Here is a 24,780-nt window from a genome sequence, read left to right as displayed (position 1 = left end):
TATAGCTGTGACATCAACTACAGGACCTCTCTCTATCTATCTATCTCTCTCCATCCATCCATCCATCCATATGGCACTGATTTGGTGTACAGGCCGAGACCTCTAAACCTTTCTAAATCTCAATGGGCAAACAAAAACAACTCTGTAACTCGTAATGGCCACAAGAGATGCATTTTTAGCATCATGTCACTCACTGATCATTCTGGAGACTCAAGGGAACGCAGCCACACTCTACACAACTTCCAACGTCTTAGGATTGCTGTACAGTTCAAACTACAACATTTCCTGACTTGTAACTGCACATCTTGCATCGCTGTAGTTTGCACACTACATGACTGATCGGAGTCAGCGGGTCCCACATTACAAGATCTTTGATCAGGACACGTCTCTGACAAGTCTGACTGTTCTCTAGACTGTGTTATGTTATAAAAACACTCAACAGATGACACAGGAATAGAGAAATACCATGCAAATGTTTTTTTACCATTTTTTTTAAAATAATGAACGCAATGAATAAGTAATTTTGCGCTGATTTCCAGCGAAAAAAACAAAAATAAAGAAAAAGATTTGTAAACGCAGACAGCAAGGATTGTCTGTTCTGCAGGGTTTAATGTTAATTTATATTGAACAAGTTTGTGCTTTGTATTCGTTATAAATCCTGAACAGTTTTCTTTGTATGCCAGTTTTTTTTTATAGAAACTATTATAGTGTATTAGCATGTCCCCTCATCCCCTGCCCTGCACTCTCATTGGCTGAAGCTAGTCGCTGCTCTTATGGCCAGTCACAAGCCTTTTCATACAACATGTTTTGGACTTGCAGACAGATCCAGATATTTAGCTGTCTAGATATCTGTCAGGCGTATGCAACGCATCATGATCATATCGTGTCTTTGAACAGTTCACTCATAGCCATGCAAAATTGCATGAAATTCCAAATTAAAATAGTTAATTTAGGGACAACTCTTTTTCTAAAATGATAACGCTTCAATGTTCATAATTGATTTAACTGAAAAATGTTGGAAAACATAAAAATGTGAAATGAAAATCATTTAAATTGCTATACAATAGTAAGGATGTGTCCTATTGGCATGTGCTTAATGTCAATCAAAATCAAAATATTTACCAAAATAACATCCACATTCTTGAGCCCACATACATTAAATATCTCGATTAGTTTGTGCCTCCAACAATCAATAACCACAATACCAGACCGATTTAAATAACTTAAAAATCTGAAACATAGAGTAATTCAAGGTCTGTAATTAGACATGATATTCTCTTGATATTCATTGATTCATGACACTATGACCGTGCACATTTCTGTTTTCATCAGCATGAAAAAGAATCTGCATTATATGCAAATAGTCATTATAAATGTTGTCAATCCTATTTACATACACACGGGGAACTAAATATTAGAACAATGAGACATAGGAGTCAGCACTTAACTACAAAATGTTAACAGAGTTGAATAAATACCTCACTGATGAACATTATAAAATGTATAAATGTACAGTAGGATTATTTCAGTGCTGTTCTGTTGAGTTGCAGTACATGTGTAGTATAGTAATGTTTACTGGGCTATATGGAGGACAAATCAATGTTTCCAGTTCCATGGGGTTCCGTAAAGGATAAGGCTGGTGACATGCTGTATCTTGCTTTTTGTCGACAAATCCCATGTACGGTTGGACAATAATTTGATCCGATGAAGTATTGTGTGTGAGCCTGATATATCTTATTTATCTGTATCATAGAGCTCTATTGTCGTCCAAAAACTAATCTGTGAGCCACACCATGAAGACATACCCTTTTTTATTTTATTTTTTTTCCTAATCCCACTGCTGCTGTCAATATTCAATAGAGAATCAAATGTATCACTATGCCACGGAAAACAGTCCCCAAAAGATGCACAATGTGAATTTGCCTAAACTACAGTGGCCAGCTGTTTCAGGAGAACCTTTTTTCAAAAGTAAAACCTATAAAAAATATATATACACTCACCGGACACTTCATTAGGTAATGCCTTGATGCATTGAGTTGCTGCCATTGGATTGGCTGATGAGTTAAATTGAACCGTTGTACCTAATAAAGTGGCCGATGAGTGTATATCTGTAATATCAGTGAATAAAGATTACCAACTTTTAAAACAGAACGTGTAAAGAGAATCACCAATGCATTGATTACATTTGTTGACAAAAATAAATAAAACACAAAATATAGATATATAAAATATATAATTATACCAGCCTTATGTTACTCAGGGTTACTTTTTTATATTGAGCTAAACCAAGGGTTGTCAGGCTGTGAAATGGGCATGGTAATGGGTGGGCTAGTTGGGCTACAGAGGTGTACTTTAAGGCATTTAAGGGGACTGCAGCAGTGACAGTGATGGACAAAGCTGTTGAGAAGGATGATATTATGCTTAGTTTGTGATTGTGTGCAAAAGTGCTGAGCCCATGCGATCGTTCCCAGGTGAGCCTCACTAGTCTACTCTGATGCCCAATGCCAAAGTATTCACTGAGCAAACACTAGAAGAGAAAGGTTTAATGAAGAAGGGCTGTGGTTATGTGCTGGCTGGGTTACAGAAAGAGGGGAGGGCATATACATTCAAATCACTTCTCAAGTCATTACTTTACTAGCAGGTAGGCTGATATTATCAATACATTCAGTTTAGTTGTTTAATCATACTGTGTCTTCAGTCTAAGTACAAGTATACATCTATTTCAACTTTAGAAACTTCGATATACTTCTAGTTAGAAAAATGTGTGGCACAAATGTATTCACTTAAAATGCTCGCTGTAATTGAATAAAGATAATAAAATAAAGATAGATTCTTACATTCACCGGAATAATTCATCAAAAAATAACTATCAAATTACACTGTACAGTAATTATAAGAAAAATAAAAAATAGCATACGCTGGCTATAATAACAAATCCAATTTATCATCTGCAGCAGTTTTCAAGACAGGCAATTAAATGAACGAGCTTCCAACTGTCCTGCACAGTTTATAACAATACAATCAAGTACGACTGTTAAAACCAATAGATATACTTTATGTTATGCACTTGCTGAATTATTTTCTATAGTACAATAGCTGACCTGCCAAGAAAAGACCAACGAGAAGTAATACCGCATTGCTAAACAGAAAAAACCTTCAAGATACAGTAGCCACATCCCCAACACATTCATTTATGTCTATAAATCTATGTTGCACCCTTATATTACCCAGTCCACAAATAGTAAATCTTCCACTAGGCAGGGGGCTACTTCATCAGGGCTCGTACTCTCATGTTTTCATGGTGCAAATTGGAACAACGATGACCAGGATGACGGTGCAGGTAGCGGCTGCGATCAGCGCTCCGATCTTACACACCTTAGCCCTCCTGAACTCTGCCTCTTTCCTCTTGAGCAGCGAGTCGTAGCCCGGCGTGTACACGTCCTCCATCCAGTACTCCAGGTTGTTGGGGTTTAGGGACTCCTGGGTCTGATCAAAACAAAACAAAGAAGCAATAAGTAAGGCAAGGCAATGTAAGGCAAGTTTATATATATAGCACAATTCAGACACAAGGCCATTCAAAGTGCTTTACAGGGGCAAGATTAAAAAACAAAATACACATTAGAAAAGCGAATGAATAGAAATAAAACATTTAAAAAGCTAATGAATAGAAATAGAACATTTAAATTAAATAAAAATTGCAGGTTAAAATGGAAACAGAAAAGTCTTCAGACTTCATAAAAAAAAAAAAAAAAAAAAAAAAAGGATAAGTAAGTAAGTAAGAGGATGCACAGGTCTGAGAAAGATGTAACCTGGAAATCCAGACTCGCCGCTAGCACTGCAGCTTACTCTGGGTCACGAACCGTTAATTCCGAGTCACCCAATCAAATCTTACTATCTGATATCGGCTGGGCGTAACTGGATGACGACGGTGCTGCGCAGTCGAAGTCGTGATAGTAAATAACAAAGATGGCGGCGGATACGTTGTTTGAAACGGCTTTGGCCTCGACACTTAACCATTTGGACTTGTAACTTTTTCTTTAAAACTTAATAGAAGACGTCAAGATTAGCAAGAAAGATGTGTTTGCTGTTTTGCCGACCGTAAACGTCAAAAGTTTAATTAACCAGTTAGCCCCGCTGGTCGCTAAATATACGTGAAATACGTCTCTTGTTTCTTTGCTCTGATTGGTCGTAGTCGGTCGCAGTGGCGGAGCCAGGGGGGGGGGGGGGGGGGGCACGGCCACCCCCCGCAGAATCTCGGCCACCCCATTGGCCACCCCAAGCGCCATATCACAGCCGTCAATAGTTTTGACGGCTGTGGAAAAATGCGGAACCTTTCTTACACCGCTAGTACACTGTCGGACCTTTTAGCCGCACGCACACATCATGTAACAGCCTATGGTAACAGCTCAAGCCTGAATGCCTGTTACTACCATGGTAACTACAGACCTGACGCTTCGACTGGCAAGTAAGCGAACCCTTCCATCTCTACTAGTGCGCTCTGCCCCGCCCCCGCCTGACCTATTTCGCTTTCAGCGATTGCAGTGCAATGGTTATTCAGCATAAAGTTAAAACACTTGCTCGCCCAAGACTGATGTTAAACCGAAACACAAAAGCCTTGCGCGAGCAAAGCAGTGATTCACCCAGTGAAACATGGGGTGAGACTGTGACTGTGGGTAACGGTGTCATCACCTTGCCGGTGAGAAAAGCTCTGTGGCTTAACGGCTAAAATGATAACCGGCCGCCGGGGATCTCATGTCCGCTAACGTTGTTCAGGGGAGGCTTCCGCGATCGGATTGCATTTCACGAGCATGAAAACACAGCCATGTAGGCATTGCAAACTGACAGCGCAACAAGAGGATATACAGTCAGTGAGTCGCTTCCCTCCGTTAGTTTCAGTACAGCCGAAAAAAATACAATCACCACCTTAACATGGACATAGTTTAAATAAAGCATCTTGTTTTTATGATCATTAGGGCTTTGTTGCAAATTCTGAAGTCTGAACATTTCGGTGGCAGCTGTGGTGCAGTTTTTTTCAGCAACTCAGACACATGCTTGCCCATAGGCGTAGATTTGGGGAGGTGGGGCGGGGGGAGGGGGCACAGGGGATGTCCCCCCCCCCACCCCAATAATCAGAAGAGATACATTTTTACCCCTCAAAAAGTAAGAAAGACAACCCTATTCCCCCAAAAGAGGTAAAAATAACAGTTTAGGATGTTAAAACATTGATATATCTCCTAATTGTTAATACATATTCCCCTATGATTTCAAAATTTAAAGTGTCATAATAGTTCACACTGCTGCTGTGTCATGAGTAGTGTCCTAAAAATTTGTTTTTGAACAATACAGTAGAGTAAATATTTGAAAGCAATACAGATGCCTGAGAGCCTTGCTGCTTTTTATAACATTATATTTACGTCACTGGGATCCTGTTGTCTTTTCCTTAACAGAAATGTAGACATGTCCACCATAATAATTAAATAGGCTACAGAAGGCATAAATAAGTACATTAAAATTCACCAGAATGCACAAAATGGTATGTTTGAAGTAAATTTTTTTCTGGGGGAGTACCCCAGACCCACACTTATGTTGAAGCAAAACCGAAGCCCTTGTGCTTGCCACCCAAAAATTATCACTGGCCCCATCCTGGCCACCCCAATGAAAATTTCCTGGCTCCGCCACTGGTCGGTCGTAGTGCTATCTAATTGCGTGCAGTAGTATTTTGAGATGCATGCGTTGGTTCCGCCCCCTTGAATTGGGAAGGTCTATAGCTCATGGCCAGACCCTACATCATTCTTGATGTGGGTCTGGATTTCCAGGTTTAGGAAGATTGACATTTTATAACAAATGTCAGTCAGTGGACTATGAAGAAATTAAAAATGTATGATGCTGTCCAGGAACACAGCAATGTGTTCTTGTGTTGTGTACCGAAAGCAGAACAATTTCACGACTTTAGAAATTGAAAACACTAGTGTTTGAGGGGGATGCCAGGAAAGGCATTAAGTGTTTCCTCAAGAGTCATAATGGATTCAAAAAAAGGAAGGCTTGGGCTGCAATAACTGAGACGGTGAATGTTGGGTCACACTGTGGCTCAGGTTAATAAGAAATGTAGTTTGACATTATTAAAATTGTTGCGAAAAAAGAGCAAAAGAAAAGTTTGTGATCAGGTAAAAATATTACCTGATCTGTCATCTCAAGAAAGTCACAACATATAGCAAGGACCTTCATCCAGAGGTAATTTAATATTATGAGAATAATTCCATGCACACACCCCCGCCCCCACACACACACCTGTGCCTTTGATATTGGGGTCAAGCAATGGTTACGAAAACAAAACACATAAACAGATCGTTTCGTGCAGACTTTGCACCATTTAAAATTTTAGTCTGAGAAAGACAGGCGGCATGATCAGTAGGCAGCAGGCTTTACCTTAGAGGCTTGTGAGCTCATTTTGAACCACGTTCAGCCAAAATGCAATGCGTGCATCTGCTAAGATCACTCCATAACTACCTGTCTTGCATGCAACTGAGGGACACATCCAAAGTGACTTAATTCTAAAAAGTTCATTTTGAAAAGTTAAAACTGTTCTGTTCTGATGTTGTGTTATAATTAGGGCTGTCAAATTAACGCGTTAATTTCGATTAATTAATCACAGAAAAATTTACGCAGATTAATCGCCCTTGCAAAAGTGGTGCGCAGCTGCACCTGTAGCTTGCAGACACGGCCCGCACGGGTAAAAAGGGAGAAAAGTAAAGAGAGAAGCAGGGGAAAGGGGCTGAGGGCTCTATGGACGGTTTATGGGATGCTTCGGGCAAATAAGCATGAAGGTAGGAAGACATCTTACTTTATTCTCCGCAGTGTCTGTGCATTATTGATTTAGTGGGTGCAACAATGTAGGTTCAAAACAGTATCTCTCAATCTTCCTCCGTGTGTCTCAATTTTGTTTGCTAGCTGGATCGTCTCCCGCATGAACGGACACCCGCCCCGTGTGTGTGTGTGCCAATATTTTTGCCTATGAGTACGACGATGGTGAATTAATCGGCATAGGCTATGCGCATCTGTGGCAGTGCAGCGCTGCCTGTTGTGGGGGATGGAAACTCGTCATTTAGTCTGCTTGTTGTAGTAATTTCTCACATGGGGACAACCTTTATTTCTGGTTACAAGTCATTCAGATTAATTTTGCTATTAGAAATGATCTGAAGATTAATAATACTTTAATAATTTATTAAAGTTCAAATTCGGGGCACCAGCTCTCCACTTAAAATAGCAAAAATGTCTCGTTTTATCAATGGTTTAAAATTAATGTTGATTAAGTCTAGTGATCAGTTAAAATAAATCAATATTAATAAAACCTAGTTTAATTATCACTCTATAAAATCTAATAATAAATCAATTATTATTGAGTTTACAAATCTGATAATACGTGTATCCACAGTACTGAAGGTTAAATTAATTCTTGACGTATTAGAGGCTGACATCTCACAAAATATTCACACAAATGACTGACAGACACTTCTAATTACAATAAAAGGGCAGGTTTATTTGAACAACAATGAACTTAAGGTAACATCATCCAAATATACCAGCAGAGAAACAAGTATCACAAGTAATAAAAAGAAGAAATGTCTAGAAAATTGTATCTCTGTATACGAATGTCTGTAATGGTCAGTGTGTGTGTGTATGCGTGTGTGTGTGCGTGCGGGAGTGCGTGTAACAATGAGAACCAAATGGTGGACTACAAGACGGGAGTTTTAGAAAACTACCAAAATGGCGGACAATCTTGTGAGACAATAGCTGCATTCTAATAGTAGTTGCACTTCCCCTCGTTCATTTACCCTCAGCCCTTGGTATGACGTAACAGCATACGTTGCACGGAGGGAACTTGGAGAGCGGAGGGAGACTGGGCGGGGGAGGAGCGGAGGATTTAAATGGAACCCACTTTCCCACTTGCCCTTGTAGTCGCAATGGACCGTCAGTTACATAGGTAAATCTGAATGCAAATAATACAGAATTATAACATTCTGCTAAGGTAGCCTATGTTGCAGAAAGCCATTTCTGAGACTGAATAACGCTGTAAATGGCTTATTTATACGTCTCAAAAAAAGTTAAGCCACAGGGTAGGAGGCGGGGTCCAGTGACCTCTCTGGCCAGTCAGGTGGCACCTGGGGTTTTTGTCACCAGATTCAAAACGGCAAGGGAGGGGTGACTTACATCCAGTTTAGGCCTGAGCTGTGCTCCTTGCTGTTCACCATGCGGTCAAGCATGCTAAGCTACTGTTATGGCCCTTTGAGCTAAACAGCTAAGTTGCTCCTGCTACATTGGTTTTTTGAGAAAATTTGGCGCTAGTTCCTAATTTTATTTCATGTAGAAACCTTGCTGAGGGGAGGAGACAGAAGTTACGAGAGACGGAGAGAGAGAGAGAAACAAACTCTAGTAGGCTATACAGCTGTTTATAAACAGGCATAAAAGTGTCATAAAAGTATGCGATTAATTTAGATTAATTAATCACAGAGCCTGTAATTAACTTTTTTAATCGCTTGACAACCCTAGTTGTAATGTTTATTATGTCAGTTAATGAGTTAGAATGAAGTTGACAAAAAGCTGAGACACAGAGGTTAATGATCATTTATACTTTATGCTTTAGAAACAGTCAAAACAGGCGGGAATTGACCCCGCCTGGTATACTTTTTTATAAACAAGGTCTGTTGGCCTAAATTCCAAAACTAAGGGACAAAGGGTGTATGGCAGTGGGGAGGACATGACGAGGGTTGAAATGATTGATGAATTTTGAGTTTTTCGACACCAAACAAAGAGCAGATTGTGAGCTCTCACTGTGTCCCACTGAGAGCAGCAGGCACAGGGACGAGATGAGTCATTTTTTTCTAATCTACTCACACTCTCTGTGCACTCTACATGCACACTTGACCTCACTTTGCACTTTACATCTTGACTACAAACTGCAGTGACTGTCCACATTACGACCATATTTTGTTGTAAAGGCGTTTTTGCCTTAACGAGACAGGGACAGTAGAGAGCTGACATGAAATGATGAGAAAGTAGTGGGCCGACCACAAAGGTCCCCTAAAGGAACTGACTCTGCACATTGCCATAACATCGTCAGCACTTACAGTCCCTAGGTCCACACTAAAAGTTAGGCTGTCTGAGGTATAGAGTGCCAGTCAGGTATACTATCTTCAAACTAATGAAGTGTAGCTCCAATTTTCCCTTTAGATTGGAGAATCATTCTCTGGAGCTAGGATGTGATGAGAACACAGTTACCGCAAATGTCTAGACCCACAAAACCCCTGGCTCTGCAACAGAGGGATTGCTTTGATATTTATCCAATCTGCTTTGTAACTGCTTTGCTGAATATACTGCTGCAGAGACATTCTTCACTGTATAGATTCCAATTTACAGAATATTGATATTTTGACTGATCCTTGTATTTGCTGTTAAAGAGAGAGCGGTAGGCAGAGGGACAAACCAAAAGCATCATGATACCAGTGGTAACAGTTTGTAGGTTGTGTTTATGGCAAGACACTTCGGGCATTATTCTGAAGGTTGTTGTTGATTGTCTGATTTATGACATGTGTGTTCTTTAAAAAAAATGCATTTTTAAGACAAAAATATGTTTAGCAAATACTTTGGACTCCAATATGTATAAAAAAAAGTAAATATTTGAACATCAAGATATTTGGGTTTTAGAGAGATGCAAATGAACACATAATTAGTTAGATATTGCCAAATTTGTTCAAACAAAGTTGACAAACGAAGCCCCGTTTGTGTTTAGTCACGTGACTGCCTCGTGACGTGATCCGATTTGTTTAAAAAGCTGCGGGAAATAGAGGAAATGTTCTGCGGATCTGAGGTAAATTTGGTGTTGGTGATCGTTATCTGTAGAATTGACAAGTGAGATTATGGAACCACCAAGTAAGAGAAGGACATCTTCAGTTTGGCAGCATTTTGACCTGATTTCTCCCAATAAGGTAAAGTATGAGATTAATGATAGAAGGTAGATAAAATAGATGAGGTAACATAAATAAGATCCATAATATATATGTCTTACATGGATACAGCGATAATATTCACAAGACATACGTATGCTGGAACATACAATATGAAATGTTCTTTAAAAATTCTCCTAACAATGTTATTTTAAGGTGAAGTGTCGGCTGTGCCAGAGAGAACTCTCATACAGCAACAACACCACCTGTATGTGGAGGCATTACTGTGCATTACATGACAATGAACAGTCACAAACCAGGCCAGGTATATATTATACCTCATCTCTTACATGCAATACCCCTTAATACTCCTGTACTATGCTGACATATTTTTGCTTCTGTGTAGGTACCAGGAAGCATGATGTGGATGAAGCCCTGGTTAATATGGTCACCAAAGATTCCCAACCATTCTCAGTGGTAGAGGATGAGGGATTTAGGAATCTTATCCGTGTCCTTGATCCAAATTACACTCTTCCATCAATACAGGTATGTATGAGTTACAAATCGATGATGCTAGTGGAATTACTATTACAAAGATTTCAGCAGTAATATTATATCTATCACGCACCTTTGTTTTCTTTTACAGGCTTTAAAGGCTATGGTGGAAGAGAAATTTACATTGGCAAAGGAGAAAGCAAAGGAAGAGGTCCAGAAGGCTGCAGCTGTAAGTCTGACAGCAGATATGTGGTCGTCCATGAACATGGAGGCATATCTGGGTGTCACGTGCCATTACATCACAAAGGAACACACTCTTAATACGGCAATGCTAGGAGTGGAATATTTTCCTTTGCGTCACACAGCTGACAACTTAGCCCTGGCACAGGCTAAGATTCTGGATGACTGGGGGATCAGGGGTAAGGTGAGCTGCTTGGTCACAGATGCTGCAGCAAACATGAAGGCCTCTGCAAGGATACTGCAAGTCAGGCACAGCATCTGTGTCGCTCATGCCCTCAATTTAATTGTGCACAAGTCCTTTGACCAGGTTCCCATGCTTGCAGACTTACGTGAAAAGTCCAGGAAAATTGTGACCTACTTCCGGACCAGCACTACAGCTAAAGAGCAAAAACTTCAGACAACACCCCCTCTATTGTCTCTCATGCTTAATCTTTATACAGCTAATATAGTCTGATCTAACTTTCTCACTACAGGTGTTAGGCCCATTTCAGCGAGCCACAGTGGAACTTTCTGAGGAGAAACGTGCCTCTGGTTCCAAGGTTATACCTCTGATGAAGATGCTCCACCACACAATTCAGTGTGAGACAGCAAATTTAAAAACTGACCCTGCAAAACACCTAGCTGACAACCTCATCCATCGCCTGATAGATCACATGGCAAATTTGGAGTCTGTCAGTGTCATGACACTGGCAACATTGCTGGACTCCAGGTTTAAAGACCTGGGGTTTCACAGCCCACTGAAAGCAAATGAGGGGGTCAAACGACTGAAAATAGAATGTGCACGTGAAATGCAAGTCATTGCTCCACAGACGCCTCCAACTGCCACCTGTGATGCTGCTGCACCAGTGGCTTCAACATCATCCACATCCAGCTCAGGTACAGGAAGTGTTCCTGTGATGACATCTATATTATAAATGTTTAATGACATACTGGTGTGTATTCTTTTTGTAGGTGGTAGTAACCTGTGGCAGCTGCTGGACACGACAGTGACTCAGAAGCGTGGAGTGTCCAATGCAGAGGCCGAGGCTATGGTGGAGGTTCAGCGGTACCTGGGAGAACATAACGTCCCACGACATGAGGATCCACTGCTGTACTGGCACACTCACAAGCACCTTTATCCTCACTTGTACAAGCTGGCACTTCAGTTTTTGTGTATCCCTGCCTCTTCAGTCCCCTGTGAACGGGTATTTTCAAAGGCTGGGGAAGTTGTATCAAAAAGAAGGAATCGCCTGAGCCCCAACACTGTGGAAAAGATCTTGTTCCTAAATAAAAATCAATGAAAACACCTCCCCATCCCCCAGCCAACTTCCCCAATCCCAATTATAACCCAGTCACACAAGCACTTCATATGGTTATTTATCCATAAAAAACACCACTCATCCAACAACGTATTAAACACCACTCATCCAACACTCTATATATGTATTATGTTATAATATTATATTATAATAATATTATTATATTATATGTGTCAATATATCACAACTGACCAATTTATATTTTTATATACGATCAATATTACTTTATCAACATACCAGGATCAGGATAGATTAGGTTTTTCATCTGGCTTTAAAATACCTCTGATGGAGATTTTGACAAACTGGAAAAATACGAGAGCCACTAATGTAACATACCAGCAGATGTCAGTATTCCTAAATGAGCTGTTAAATGGGGCTTTGTTGATCAGGCTTTTTGGTGAAGCATTTGGTCAGAAAGATTCGACACATTCACGGGGCCTCATCACACCATCACTAGTGTAAAGCAGCACTAACTAAACCTAACTAACCAAAACCAACCAAACCAAACCAAACCATACGTCAAGGGAGGGGAGACCAAGTGGCTGACTCCTGCAGCTTTTATAGCTCAGGAGAGCAGCCAGCATGGGTGTTGACGATCAGCAATCAGGAGGTGCCAGGAGCTGTCACAATTTCTAGTCATAATTGTGTGTGTTGTATAGGAGAATATACTGACGCAAACAGACAAGAACCTGCTCCCTTCAGATGGCTGTAAAGCCGGTCAGCAGATGATAAGAAATGCCTTCAGAATAGCTTACTAGCTGTTGTGAGACCTGGGTTCACACTGTGTGTGTGTCTCTATGCGATCCTTTTGTTTTGGCTTGTGCGTGTGCAGCTGTGCAGTGTGCAGAAGGGCTGGATGAGGTGGAACATAAATCACAGGTTGTGCTGACTTAATAAATACACTCACAGTAAGACCCACTAATGCCCCTTGGTTCCCAGACACCTCGGCCAATCACAGTGAGGCATGATAACAATAGCTGTACACATGAAGAATGGGCTACTCAAGGTAATCATGCTGCTATGTGGATGCTTCAGAGCAGCATGATGTGAACACACAGCAACACAAAGCTGCTGGCAGATGGTGAGTTTAAAAAAAAAAAAAAAAAAAACGGTTAATCAGTACAGTTAATCACAACTATGAGAATAACAAGTAATAAAAAAATTGCTTAGTGAAACTGTTCATCACATCAACCCAACACATCACATACATTTTCAAGATTTCAGTCCCAATATTCTACTATATTCTACATTGTAAATGGTTACATCATATCTTATGTCAATCTAATGTTATTCCACAAAATAAACACCAAACACGTTCTTATTTTTTAATTACAGAGAAGACACGGGATTAATGTGTAGCAGTAATGTGGCTTCTCCCTCGTAAACAGCCAAATGTCGAGTTCGAATGGACTTGTCTCATGTGTGTAGAGCTTTATGGGGTCATTTTTTGAAAGCAGCCCTAGTTTAATTTCCACATGATTTAAGATAAACACAGTGGAGTCGACAGCCAGGCAAAATATCACTGAGCACTGTGCCAGCACTTCTCAAATCAGAGGCTGCAGATCTATCAACATATCTGTCCTGCTAAACTGCACTTAAGAATTCAATGTACATTTATTTTCTGTATTTTTTGACTGGGGAATGTTCAATTGAAATAGTTGATTTTTTACTTGTGTTGTTGCTGTGCTTTTGATCCAACTATTTGCACTTGTAGACACAATCTACAGAACAACTCCTTCTACTATGCCTTTCATGGTGCTTAACACGCTTGTTGTTGCATGGGTCGCTGCTACCTCCATGTGATGGAGGAGTGGGTGTGTCTTTATGTAATTCACCGGCTTAAGGGCCCTACAACAACATTTTGATATAAAGGACCAGGCCACAATAAAAGATAAAAAAAAGCTGTCTCAAAGCAGTTTCCAACTTTGTCAGTTGATGCAGTCAGTTACGGCCTTCCTGAGGCCATTAATGGAACCTGTAAGGACATTTGAAGGAGCAGTCAGATGCATCTAAGGGTGTGTTCACACCAGCTTTGTTTAGTGTGGTTGAAACGAACCCTGGAGCGTTTAAGCCCTGTTTAAGGTGTGGTTCATTTGGGTTGGTGTGAACACAGTTCCAGACTCTGGTGTGAACTAAACAACCGGACTCTGCTCTGCTTGAAGAGGTGGTCTGGGTCCGCTTGGGAGTGAACTCTGGAGCGGATCATCTCTGGTGTGAACCCCATCCACACTAATCACAGGTAGCGAAGTATTTACGCATCACTTCGCTGTCTTTTGCGTAATGTCTTTCATTAATGCACGTGTAATTATGTTATTTAGCGCACGTTGTCAGAGCATACGCCCATATGCTCCGCCCGCTACAGTCTGCTGCTATTGTAACGTGGGCTGACAGGGGAAAGTAGCTCTACATTGAATAGATTATGGCAGTTACAATATGCGCTTCATGAAAACAACCGGCCGATGCTCTGTGATGTAGGCGATGGTAGAAATTGTGAGCGATTTTTACTCTCCGAACTGTCTGACAGCATTTCCGTGCACGTGACTTTTGTTTACAATGTATAATCGGTTTGAGTTTTGCCTTGTGAACGCAAACCGAAACATCTTAAAAACAAAACAATGTATCGGCTCTCAACTGGTGTGCACCAAGGAAGTGAACACGACCTTAGCTACACCCAGAGCTGGGCAGGGAGAGTCATTGATTTCTGGATCTCCTGTAACTCTGAAGGCCATACAGTGACCATCAATACTTCTTTGTGTACAGGCTAAACAGGGTCCCTGCATTAGCACAGAAACCACAATGACACGTGTGTCAAGACAGAAGCCCTGTGAGGCCCTGAGGGTCATACACGAATGGGTTTACGTTGTGTGTGTGTGTGTGTGTGGGGGGGGGGGGGGGGGGGGGGGGTAATTGTATAATCCATACAGTAGTAAATAAAATATGGGACACTTGCCATCTCAATTGATGAAGCCAAACAGATGTGAGTGTAACTCAGTTATCTCCAGAAAGTGGGGGGTGGTAGGATGGCCTAGAGCAGGGGTGTCAAACTCTGGCCCGCGGGCCAAATCTGGCCTGTTTCAATATTTAATCTGGCTCGCGAACCAATTCGGCAATTCCATTCAATTTGGCCCGCGAAAAAAAAAAAAAAATTATCATGATTTTTTTTTTTTTTTTTCTCATGTGGAGCCTGTGCCATGTTGGCACGTCGCACACGCTCCCAACCGTTAGGACACTCGCATAGTTTACCACTAGGAATGTCTGCTGAAAGTTCCACAGCTCAGGATTTTAAGCCATGAATTGATGAACTTGCATTGAAGAAAAGATGTCAGTTTTCTAATGGCTGTAAATAGGCCAATCTATGGGGCTAAATAGCATGCTAATATGATGATTGATTGTGTCAACTGTCTAAGGATGAATGCTAACATTATCTGGTTTCTAACTTTTGCCTGAAGTTACAATATAGCTCACTAACTAACGTTAGATAGCCGCTGATAGCCCACCCCTTTTGTTTCCAATGGTGGCTTTGCATTTCATTACCAATGTAAAGTGTTATAAATAGTTAACACTGGTGCTGGGTCATGATTCCTATAAAAAAATAAAATAAAAAAACGTGATATGTTTTGAATGTGCAGAAAGTTTTGAAAAATCCAAGAGAAAACATATTGTGGCTCAATCCAGGATGCCTGAGAGCCTTACTGCATTATAGTCCTTTATAATTGTTTCACCAGGAACCTGAATGTTGTCTTTTCCTTTACAAAAATAAAGACATTTCCACAATAAATTGACGCAGAAAAGGCACAGAAAACCAAAACAGAAAAATCCACCAGAATACAGGAAATTAAGTGTTTGACGCACAAAAATTTCTGGGGGAGCACCCCCATACCCCCCACATATAATTTGTCCCCCAAAATATGTAAACAAAATCTAGCCTATGCCTCGTATGTACGCAGGTTATATACCTAGATATGTTGTTTGAGTTTTGGATTAAAAAGAAGGCATGTCAGTAAGCGACATGTCTGGCCCTTCGTGTGATTATCATGTCGTAATTCGGCCCTTTGTGAAAATGAGTTTGACACCCCTGGCCTAGAGGAAAGATGGACCCACCAGTAACCATGAGGTCGGTGGTTCGATCCCCGGCACTAGACAAGAGGGTGTTAGTTGTAAAACTATTGGTGGTTGGTATTACATCTATGGTGCCCACCATCTCTACCATTGTGTCCTTGAGCAAGGCACTTGACCCCAAACTGCTCCAGGGGCGCTGTACTATGGCTGACCCTGCACTCTGACCCCCTCTGAAGTGTGGTAACTTGAGAGGGGATATGCGAAAAGACAAATTTCAATTTCAATGTTTTTGCAACTTGTTTCCCTTTTCTACACATGGTAAACCTAGAGGGAGGACGTTGTCATCACTTATCAGACACGCTGAAGACTAAAAGGTCATGCCTAGTTGCCGTTGGTCAGTTTCTAGAAATGTGGCATCTGACTTTACTTTAATTTAGCAAGGCATTCAGAAGTGTACCAAGAACACCTCTTCAACAAGGTCTCAGTCCGCTTGGTTGGTCCTGCTTTTGGTGCGCAAACGAATGTCATTGCTGTTTTCTCACCTGCACAAACGAACTGCAGCATGTTAAAAAACAAACACAAGTTTGTTTCAATCAAACCAGACAAGGCGAGTGCGAAAGCACCCTTAGTTTCATTACAGGGTCCATCTGAATGCTCAGAGAAGCCCTGAAATAATCAGCCCTATTAAAAGGACACAGTGTTAAGAGTTAGCCATAGCGGGCGCTCCGGTGGCGTATTGGATAGAGCGCGTACCATATTGGCTCCAGCCTTTGTTGCAGTGGTCGCGGGTTCTAATCCGACCCGTGGACCTTTACTGCAGGTCTCTCTCTGTCTCCCCATTTCAACTCTGTACTATCAAATAAAGCTTGAAAATGCAAAAAAAAAAAAAAGTTAGCCATAGCAGCTATGCTTAGTTCGAATCCCTACGGCCCTCCTGTGATGGTGCCGGGAGTCTTTACAATACAATAATAATAATGAATGATAATGATGGATAGGATTTATATAGCGCTTTTCAAGGCACTCATAGCGCTTTACAGGGTTCCAGGTTCCATTCATTCACACACAGTCATACTGGTGGTGGTAAACTACGATAGTAGCCACAGCTGCCCTGGGGCAGACTGATGGAAGCGTGGCTGCCATTCAGGGCCTACGGCCCCTCCGACCACCACCTCAAACATACAGCAGTCATACACATTAACACCAGGCGAGGTGGGTGAAGTGTCTTTCCCAAGGACACAACAACCATGACACAGGTGTCAGAGCAGGGATCGAACCGCCAACCCTTGGATCATTGGCCAACCCGCTCTACCACCTGAGCCACGGTCGCCACAATGAGTACAATACCTGCAGATCCAGAGCTGTGAGCTGCTTTCCTTTGTCTCCTGAGTTGCGTTTATGATCCTCGATGGTCCAGGAGGGCAGGCCACGCTTGCCCTCTGACAGACTGGTGAGCCTCAGGTCTGTGTACAGGGGGCTGCCCTTCACATGGGCCTTCACAGAGGGGTTGAAGGGGTGAGGAGAGAACACCTGCTCCGTCAGGTAGGACTCCTTCTGGGGCTTGGAGGGGCGGTGGGCCTGGGGGAGCTCGTATTGACGCTCTCTCTCTGCCTGAAAAATGGACAGAGAATTACAGAACACAGAGGTCAGCAGTTTCCACCAGGGCATCATCTTTCTTCAACCTTATAAGCCTCTGCAAAGAACATCAAGGGAGTCACTCATTCTCTATATCAACCAGGACCTTTGTCTTAGCACTTCAGATACTTGTCATATTTCATCACTCTCAGCCAATATAACCGGTAAACTGTAAGACAAGGAGTGTCTCAGTTTAACACATGCACCCTGGCTGTCTGTCAGCTGCTGTCAATCAAACACTGACACGCCCCGACCAGAGATGAGAAGAAGGATTTCTAAGATTTTCCTCGGAAATGGTTACGTTTGTTCTCTTTTTTTATTCACCCTTAAGTATATATTTGATATTCATTTTTAAAATAGGGTAAATTAAACTCCAATGAATAAGGATATTTCATTTTTATGGCTGTGTTGTTTGAAACCAAGAGATAACCTTGAAATGAAATGTGTGTTAAACCTTTTTGGTAAACAACATAATAATAAGGCTTGTCGCTGGGAAGAGTTTGCCGATTCCAGCAGAATGTGTATGACCTCCATTTGGAAGAAATTTTGAACAACAGAAAGTTTTATATTCTTTAAGTATTTTAACCTTTATTTGACAGTTGAAGAGTATAGAGCAGAAGGGGGCATATTTTGGACTTGCAATTGGCCAATTAGAGGATAAGGGTTAAGGCTTATTATATTATAAATTGGAAGTTTTACTAAATCTGACAATCCTGATAAATGTATTTTGACTATTAAACTCAAATGATTGAATGTTTTAAAAAAAATCTTATCTCAATTTCACTTGTTCTGTCTGTGTCACGTCTTGCAATCTTGAGGCCATTCCGATGGCAGCCTGGCCTGACCATCTGGAACATTCTATGGTTCTGTGTCTTGCACCTCAACATGTGGACAAGGAGAGGTGAAGATCAAACTGCCAACTCTGATCAGTAAACAACCCACTCTCTTTTTACTGAACCACAGCTGCCCCATAAAGCATTTACCAAGATAGAGTATGGATTGCATTGACCACCACAGCACTTACAAGCAGCAGCCATAAATAGCAACCACCATTAGAAGAATGTCTCTAGGGTCAATTAAGCTCACATAAATGCAAGTGTCTTTTATTAACAGTAAGAAAAAACTGCTGTTTGTTTTTGCTTTAAATTTGTTTTAGTTGGCCTACATTTGAACCAATTTAATTATGAATGCAGGGAAAAGAGGGGAGTGAATCCTATTGACTCAGAACAAATAGAACACAACAGACTGAGGATTTGAGATTTCCCCTAAATAGCATGTCCGTCCTGGAGTTACAGCTGGTAGGGGCTTGTTACTGTCAGTGGAGCTGAATGTGGCAGCCAACCATTGCTATGTAAGCTTTTAACTTTTTACTTCCTTTATTTTATCCACACTGCACATGCCATGGGAAGGGATTGTAAACAAGAGAGAGATTTTATTAATGTTGTTGTCTCTCTTGTGCGCGGGTAATCCTATGTTTTGTTGAATACCAACGTTCTTGTCAGACTGGAGTCCAGTATGTGTATGTTGCCCTCTCACTGATTGCAGCCACACTCCTGCACACACACTGAGACAGAACAGATATGTTCCATTCCTTCTGAAGAATTCTCTCCAGATGGCAGCAAGAAATACATTTGTTATTTACCAGCAGAACATGTGGAAATGTTTAAAAATGTAACTTAGATTAATCATTGATCTGTGGTTGATTCATTTTAGTATGGACAGTGTTTCACAAGGAAGGATTTCACATGGCGTTGCAAAGTTAAAAACACAATGACCTGTATCATCTGTTGTCAGTGTAGTAGTACAAAAAATGCTGGCAATACAATATCAGTAGGCCTTACAGTGGCTTGCAAAAGTATTCATAACCCTTGAAATTTTCCACATTTTGTCACATTACAACCACATACGTATATTTATTTTATTGGGATTTTATGTGATACACCAACACAAAGTGGCGCAAAATTGTGAAGTGGAATGAAAATGAAACGTGGTTTTATTTATTTTTTATAAATAAAAAACTGAAAAGTGTGGCGTGCAAAAGTATTCATCCCCCTGAGTTAATGCTTTGTAGAACCACCTATCGCTGCAATTACAGCTGGAGTATTTCTCTACCAGCTTTGCACATCTACAGACTGATATATTTTGTCCATTCTTCTTTGCAAAATAGCTCAAGGTTCAGATTCAGCATCAGATTAGATGGAGAGCGTCTGTCAACAGCAATTTTCAAGTCTTTCTCAATATTCTCAATTGATTTTTGTTCTGGACATTGACTGGGCCATTCTAACACATGACTATGCTTTGATTTAAACCATTTCATAGTAGATCTGGTTGTATGTTTAGCAGGGGCGGCTGGCCAATAGGGCGCGCCCTCCTTGAGTCAAAAAAAAAATAAAAAGATAATATGCCTAATATTTTTTTTAATAATACATAATATGTATATATTTTTTAGTGTTAATGATGATAACTAATACATTTTGTAAAAAATTAAGATAGCCTGTTTTCCTCTGAGCAGTTGTGTTCCATACCGACCGAGCGCCGGGCTGAAATCGCCCCCAGCGCTCTCGTTGACTTTCATGTAAAAGCTTTCTTTTTCAAACTGCAAGCTCTGCAATGCATTCTCTATGGCAGTGGTTCTCAACCGGTGGGGCGCGCCCCCCCGGGGGGGCGCGGACACTCTACCGGGGGGGCGCGAGGGGGATGGGAAAAAAAAAAAAAAATCTTAATCTTAATTTTTTTTTTTTTTTTTTTTGTAATTTAAATTTTTTTCCTGATATGTAGCCTAGTTCAGAGATGATATGTATTTTTTTCTTAACTTTTTTTGATAGGTAGTTGCCAAGTTCATCACACAAACACTCCAATCCACTGATATGAGATCAGTTTGCAATTTTCAAGTACTGAATTAATGGTAGAACTGTGGCCACTAGAACTGGTCTCTGGTCAGCAAAGGTCTTGAAAACAGCATAAGTGTGCTTGTGACATGCGTGCCACCCATGCATGTGTATGGGCACGTGTCCCAGCAGATTTTTGAAATCTGAATAAAAAAATTTAAGTTTGTAGTTAGCAAGTGTAACATGTTCTTAGGGCAGAATTTCATAAATAAAGGTTTATTTTTTTAGCAAGATATTTGGTCAAAAGCTAGTGGTCATCCGTCCCTCTGTCCAGTTGTTAGGCATCTGGCTGCTAGCAAGTTGGCTCACATAACATCGTTTGTTTGCAGGAGTAGGTACTCCTGAGAGGAGGAATATGTAGAATAAAAGTTCTATGGGAGAGAAGGGGTGATATGGAAAGCAGATAAGCATGTCATGTTTGTGTAGACGAAGTTGTGAAACCGTGGGTAGGATGATGGGCCTATTCTGGGAGAATAGCCAGAAAACAGTCAAACTGTCCCGGGCAGAAGGCCACATAGCTGATAAGAACGACAGCTGCACGGTATCAGAGGCATAAGCCTTAAGTTAGTGTTTCCCTGTTAGGGGGGCTTTTTACCCCCGCACGGCTTGGAGGAAACGTCTCCTCTTCTTGACTGCATGCTACCCATCCTGCTAGGCTGATGTGAGTAAACGCTGTTTGTATAATGATTTAATAAAGTGACCATCAAAGACCCACGTATGTGTTATGAGAATTATTTAACCCACTACATTGTCTTGCTAATTTTACTATTCATCTGAACTGAAATAAATATTGACTTTTTCCTTTATTATCTTCGCCAGAATGCACCAGAATGCTTAGATTACATGTTAAAAACACAAAAAAATCTTCTGGGGGGGATGCCCCCAGACCCCCCTTCAGGGGTTTAGTTTTCTGACAAACATTACAATGGATACTAACATGATTTGGGCATTTGGGATTATAAATCATCTTTGAATTGGTTGTACAGCATATCACATGCTATTTATTCAGGGGTGCGATGGCCACCCCACTCTAGCTCTGTGGCCCACCTTGGCCACCCCCAGTCAAAATTTCCATTCCGCCATTGAGACACACACAACTCCGCGTTCAGGCTGCACAGCACATTAATCGCAGGTAGCATTTTGAGCTAAATCTGGCCACTTTCCAAATCCAAGACTCAATAGTTGAAACATTCTCTGAACTGGGTTGTCAGACAGCAGTGTTTCCCATTGATCATAGACTTTGTTTTGTGAAGCTTTTTCATAACAGGTATACCTATTATAGAATTTATTCTGTGTATGTTCTATTTAGGCTACTATGTTCTTCTCTTCTAAGGAGATTTAAAAAAAAAAAAAACATTTCCTCAGTGTCTCATTGATACAATCTCATAATTAGCTTTTAAAGTGCACCAGAATTTAACGTTAAAATATAAGAAATTTACGGACCCCAACCCTAAACCCAATGTTCAACTCAAAGGTGCGCCACAGGCCTAGCCCTTGTGATAATAACAATAATAGATTATCTATCTATCTATCTGTGTAGGGTGGTGTGTGTGTGTGTGTGTGTGTGTGTGTGTGTGTGTGCGCGCGTGCGTGCGGGGGGGGGGGGGGGGGGGGTTGTCAGGGTCGGTGGGGGGGCCCAACTGCAATGACCCAGCTTTGGGGGGGCCCAGCTTGCAGAAGGTTGAGAACCCCTGCTCTATGGGTTCCGGGAGTGGTCGCCCTAAAGTAATTCCGTCATATCTTACGTTAACTACAGTGAACTATTGCAGTCTGTCACGTGGTGCTTTTATGGCTTTTAATAGGTTCATCACGTTACGTGCCTGCGCCGCAGTCACATTCAAGATCGTCATGGCGAATGTTACAGCTCAGAGCAACTCAATCATTTCATTTAGAGAATTACCATTTAGTCGTTGAAGCAATCAGGAAAAATTGGCTGTGAAACAATTAGGACCACCCCGACAAAATTTAAACATTAAACAAATATCAAAGAAAGGAGGCAAGTCGTACACCAGGGGATTTTCGCGGTGCTGGTACGAGAGGAAAAACTGGCTAGCAGGATGCGAGGTAGCTAACGGACTCTTTTGCTACCCCTGCGTCCTCATCCACCTGATGGCTGCACGGAAACACCTTGGACTACAACAGGTTTCACAGATCTGCATCTGTCAGAAAAAATGAAAAAGCATGAAACATCGAGGATGCACATGGACAGCTGCTTGAAACTGTCGGCGTTTGGGAGCGTCAACATTGCTACGCAGTTGGACGAGAGCTACGGGCTAGCAGTGCGTCGTGACAATGACGAGGTGAGCAAAAACCGCCACATTCTGGGCCGCCTGATCGACTGTGTTAAGTTCTGCCGTGCATTTGAGTTGGCCTTGCGAGGCCGAGACGAAAGCGAGGGATCCAGCAACCCCGGAATTTTTCGTGGATTGGTTGAGTTAATTGTATCCCTAGACAAAGTTTTTGAGGAGCATTTAAAAACGGCCACCGTCTTTAAAGGCACGTCCAAGACGGTCCAAAATGAGCTGCTTGACTGCATGGCAGCTGTCATTAGGGCACGCATTACGGAGGAGGTGAAGTCGGCCAGCTTCGTTGCGATCCAAGCTGACGAAACAACGGACGTCTGGACTCAGATGGTCATGGTATTGCGATACATTGACGGGAGCCATGCTGTTCAAGAGCGTTGCTTTGAGTTTGTCCCCGTCTCGTCTCCAACGGCTGACTCGATTGCCACTGCTATCATGGAGAGACTGAACCATCTATTCGCCGAGGAAGACGAGGGTAAACTCATCGCGCAAGCATGTGACGGGGCCAGCGTGATGAGAGGAGAGAAGGCTGGTGTGCAGCAAAAAGTGTGAGAGCATTACAAAAATGCACATTATTTGCATTGCTATGCACACCAGCTGAATTTGATCATGCAGCAAGCCACTTCTCATGTCCCAGCAGTGAGGGTTTTTTTCTCGGATCTGAATGGCATTTCTAGCTTTTTTAGTTGGTCACCCAAACGCACCACAATCCTCGATCAGGTTATTGCACGGAGGCTGCCAAGAGCATCGCCCACAAGATGGAACTTCAACAGCAGGGTCGTGAACACAGTCTATGGGAACCTAGATGACCTCATAGAGTGTCATTTGACAGCACCACAGTGAGGGAGGCATCTGGCTTCCTGAGGATGCTGCAGGACGATTACTTTTTTTCCTGCATCTATTTAATCAAATCATGCCTCACGTTGACATGATGTACCAACAGCTGCAGAAGAAGGACATTGATGCAGTCTTCATCAAACATGCTCTGCAGAGCTTCACAAGCAGTGTTCAGACCATAAGGTAAGATAAGTTACACTTTATTGTCACCATGGGGAAATTTGTCTTGGGCACATTGAATGATTGCTTCATTAAAAACTATTAACTATAACTATTGCACAAGAACTTGTGAATAAGGTGCAGGTGCTAAAGTATGAGTGCTAAAGTTAAGTACTTACCTATTTATTGCACATTATTCTATTGCACGTTGTTCATCAGCTTAATGGAGGCCAGAACAAATGATCATTTTAATCTTAATACACATTATTTTGCCTGATGGCAGCGTTTCATATTCAGGGAAACTATATTATTTGCCTTTTTCTTAACTGCCTGTTAATATAGGCTCTGTAATGGCTCGTATAGGATAAAATAATTTTGCACACCTTAACTTGTAATAATCAAATGTAGTATGAATGCAGCGATGTAAGCCTATATGCTATAAATGCTTAGACACTCAAAAGTAGGAAACTAGTTCAGTCATTGTATATTTCATAAATTGTCATTACTCTTTGTGTAACAAAGTTAAGCACATCCAGATTTTTTTTTATATTTTCCCAGTTTATCGTAAACAAGACAAAACTTACTATTATTACTGGTATTCTAAGACAGGAACTGTAATTGCATTGACATACTGTATACGTTCATATACTAGCACACACTCTCCTTGTCTGTCTGTTTCAGGGACCAGAGCTCATCTCCAGAGCAGCAGCAAGTAGCAGAAGGAACCACAGGAAAAAGGAGGGCCTTGGGAGAGCAAGAATGCAGAGGCTGTCTAAGGAGGTAGATGATTTTGTAGTTTTGTTTGTTTATTTTCTTCTTTTTGTTCTATTTTTCTCTCACTTTCACTTCATTGTATACCTTATTTATTGTATTCTAATGTCATGCAGGCCTCTGGAACCTAGTGTTAGAAAATCACCCCTTCTGTATT

General features: G+C 41.4%; 1 protein-coding gene across 1 annotated transcript in view; it reads right to left on the bottom strand.

Moving 5' to 3' along the window:
• Positions 1–3,288: 3,288 nt before the first annotated feature.
• Positions 3,289–24,780, bottom strand: part of minar1 (membrane integral NOTCH2 associated receptor 1) — a gene marked incomplete at both ends in the record, with an annotated part of 39,271 nt that continues 17,779 nt past the window's right edge. The window contains 2 exons of the mRNA XM_080031169.1: positions 3,289–3,486; positions 17,378–17,641. Of these exons, the coding sequence (XP_079887295.1) occupies positions 3,289–3,486; positions 17,378–17,641 (462 nt within the window). The remainder of the gene's footprint in view (positions 3,487–17,377; positions 17,642–24,780) is intronic.

Source organism: Ammodytes marinus (assembly GCF_949987685.1).
Source record: "Ammodytes marinus genome assembly, chromosome: 1".
NCBI lineage: Eukaryota > Metazoa > Chordata > Actinopteri > Uranoscopiformes > Ammodytidae > Ammodytes > Ammodytes marinus.
The sequence above is the reverse complement of the archived record's forward strand: the minus strand, read 5'-3'. Positions and strand labels throughout refer to the sequence as shown.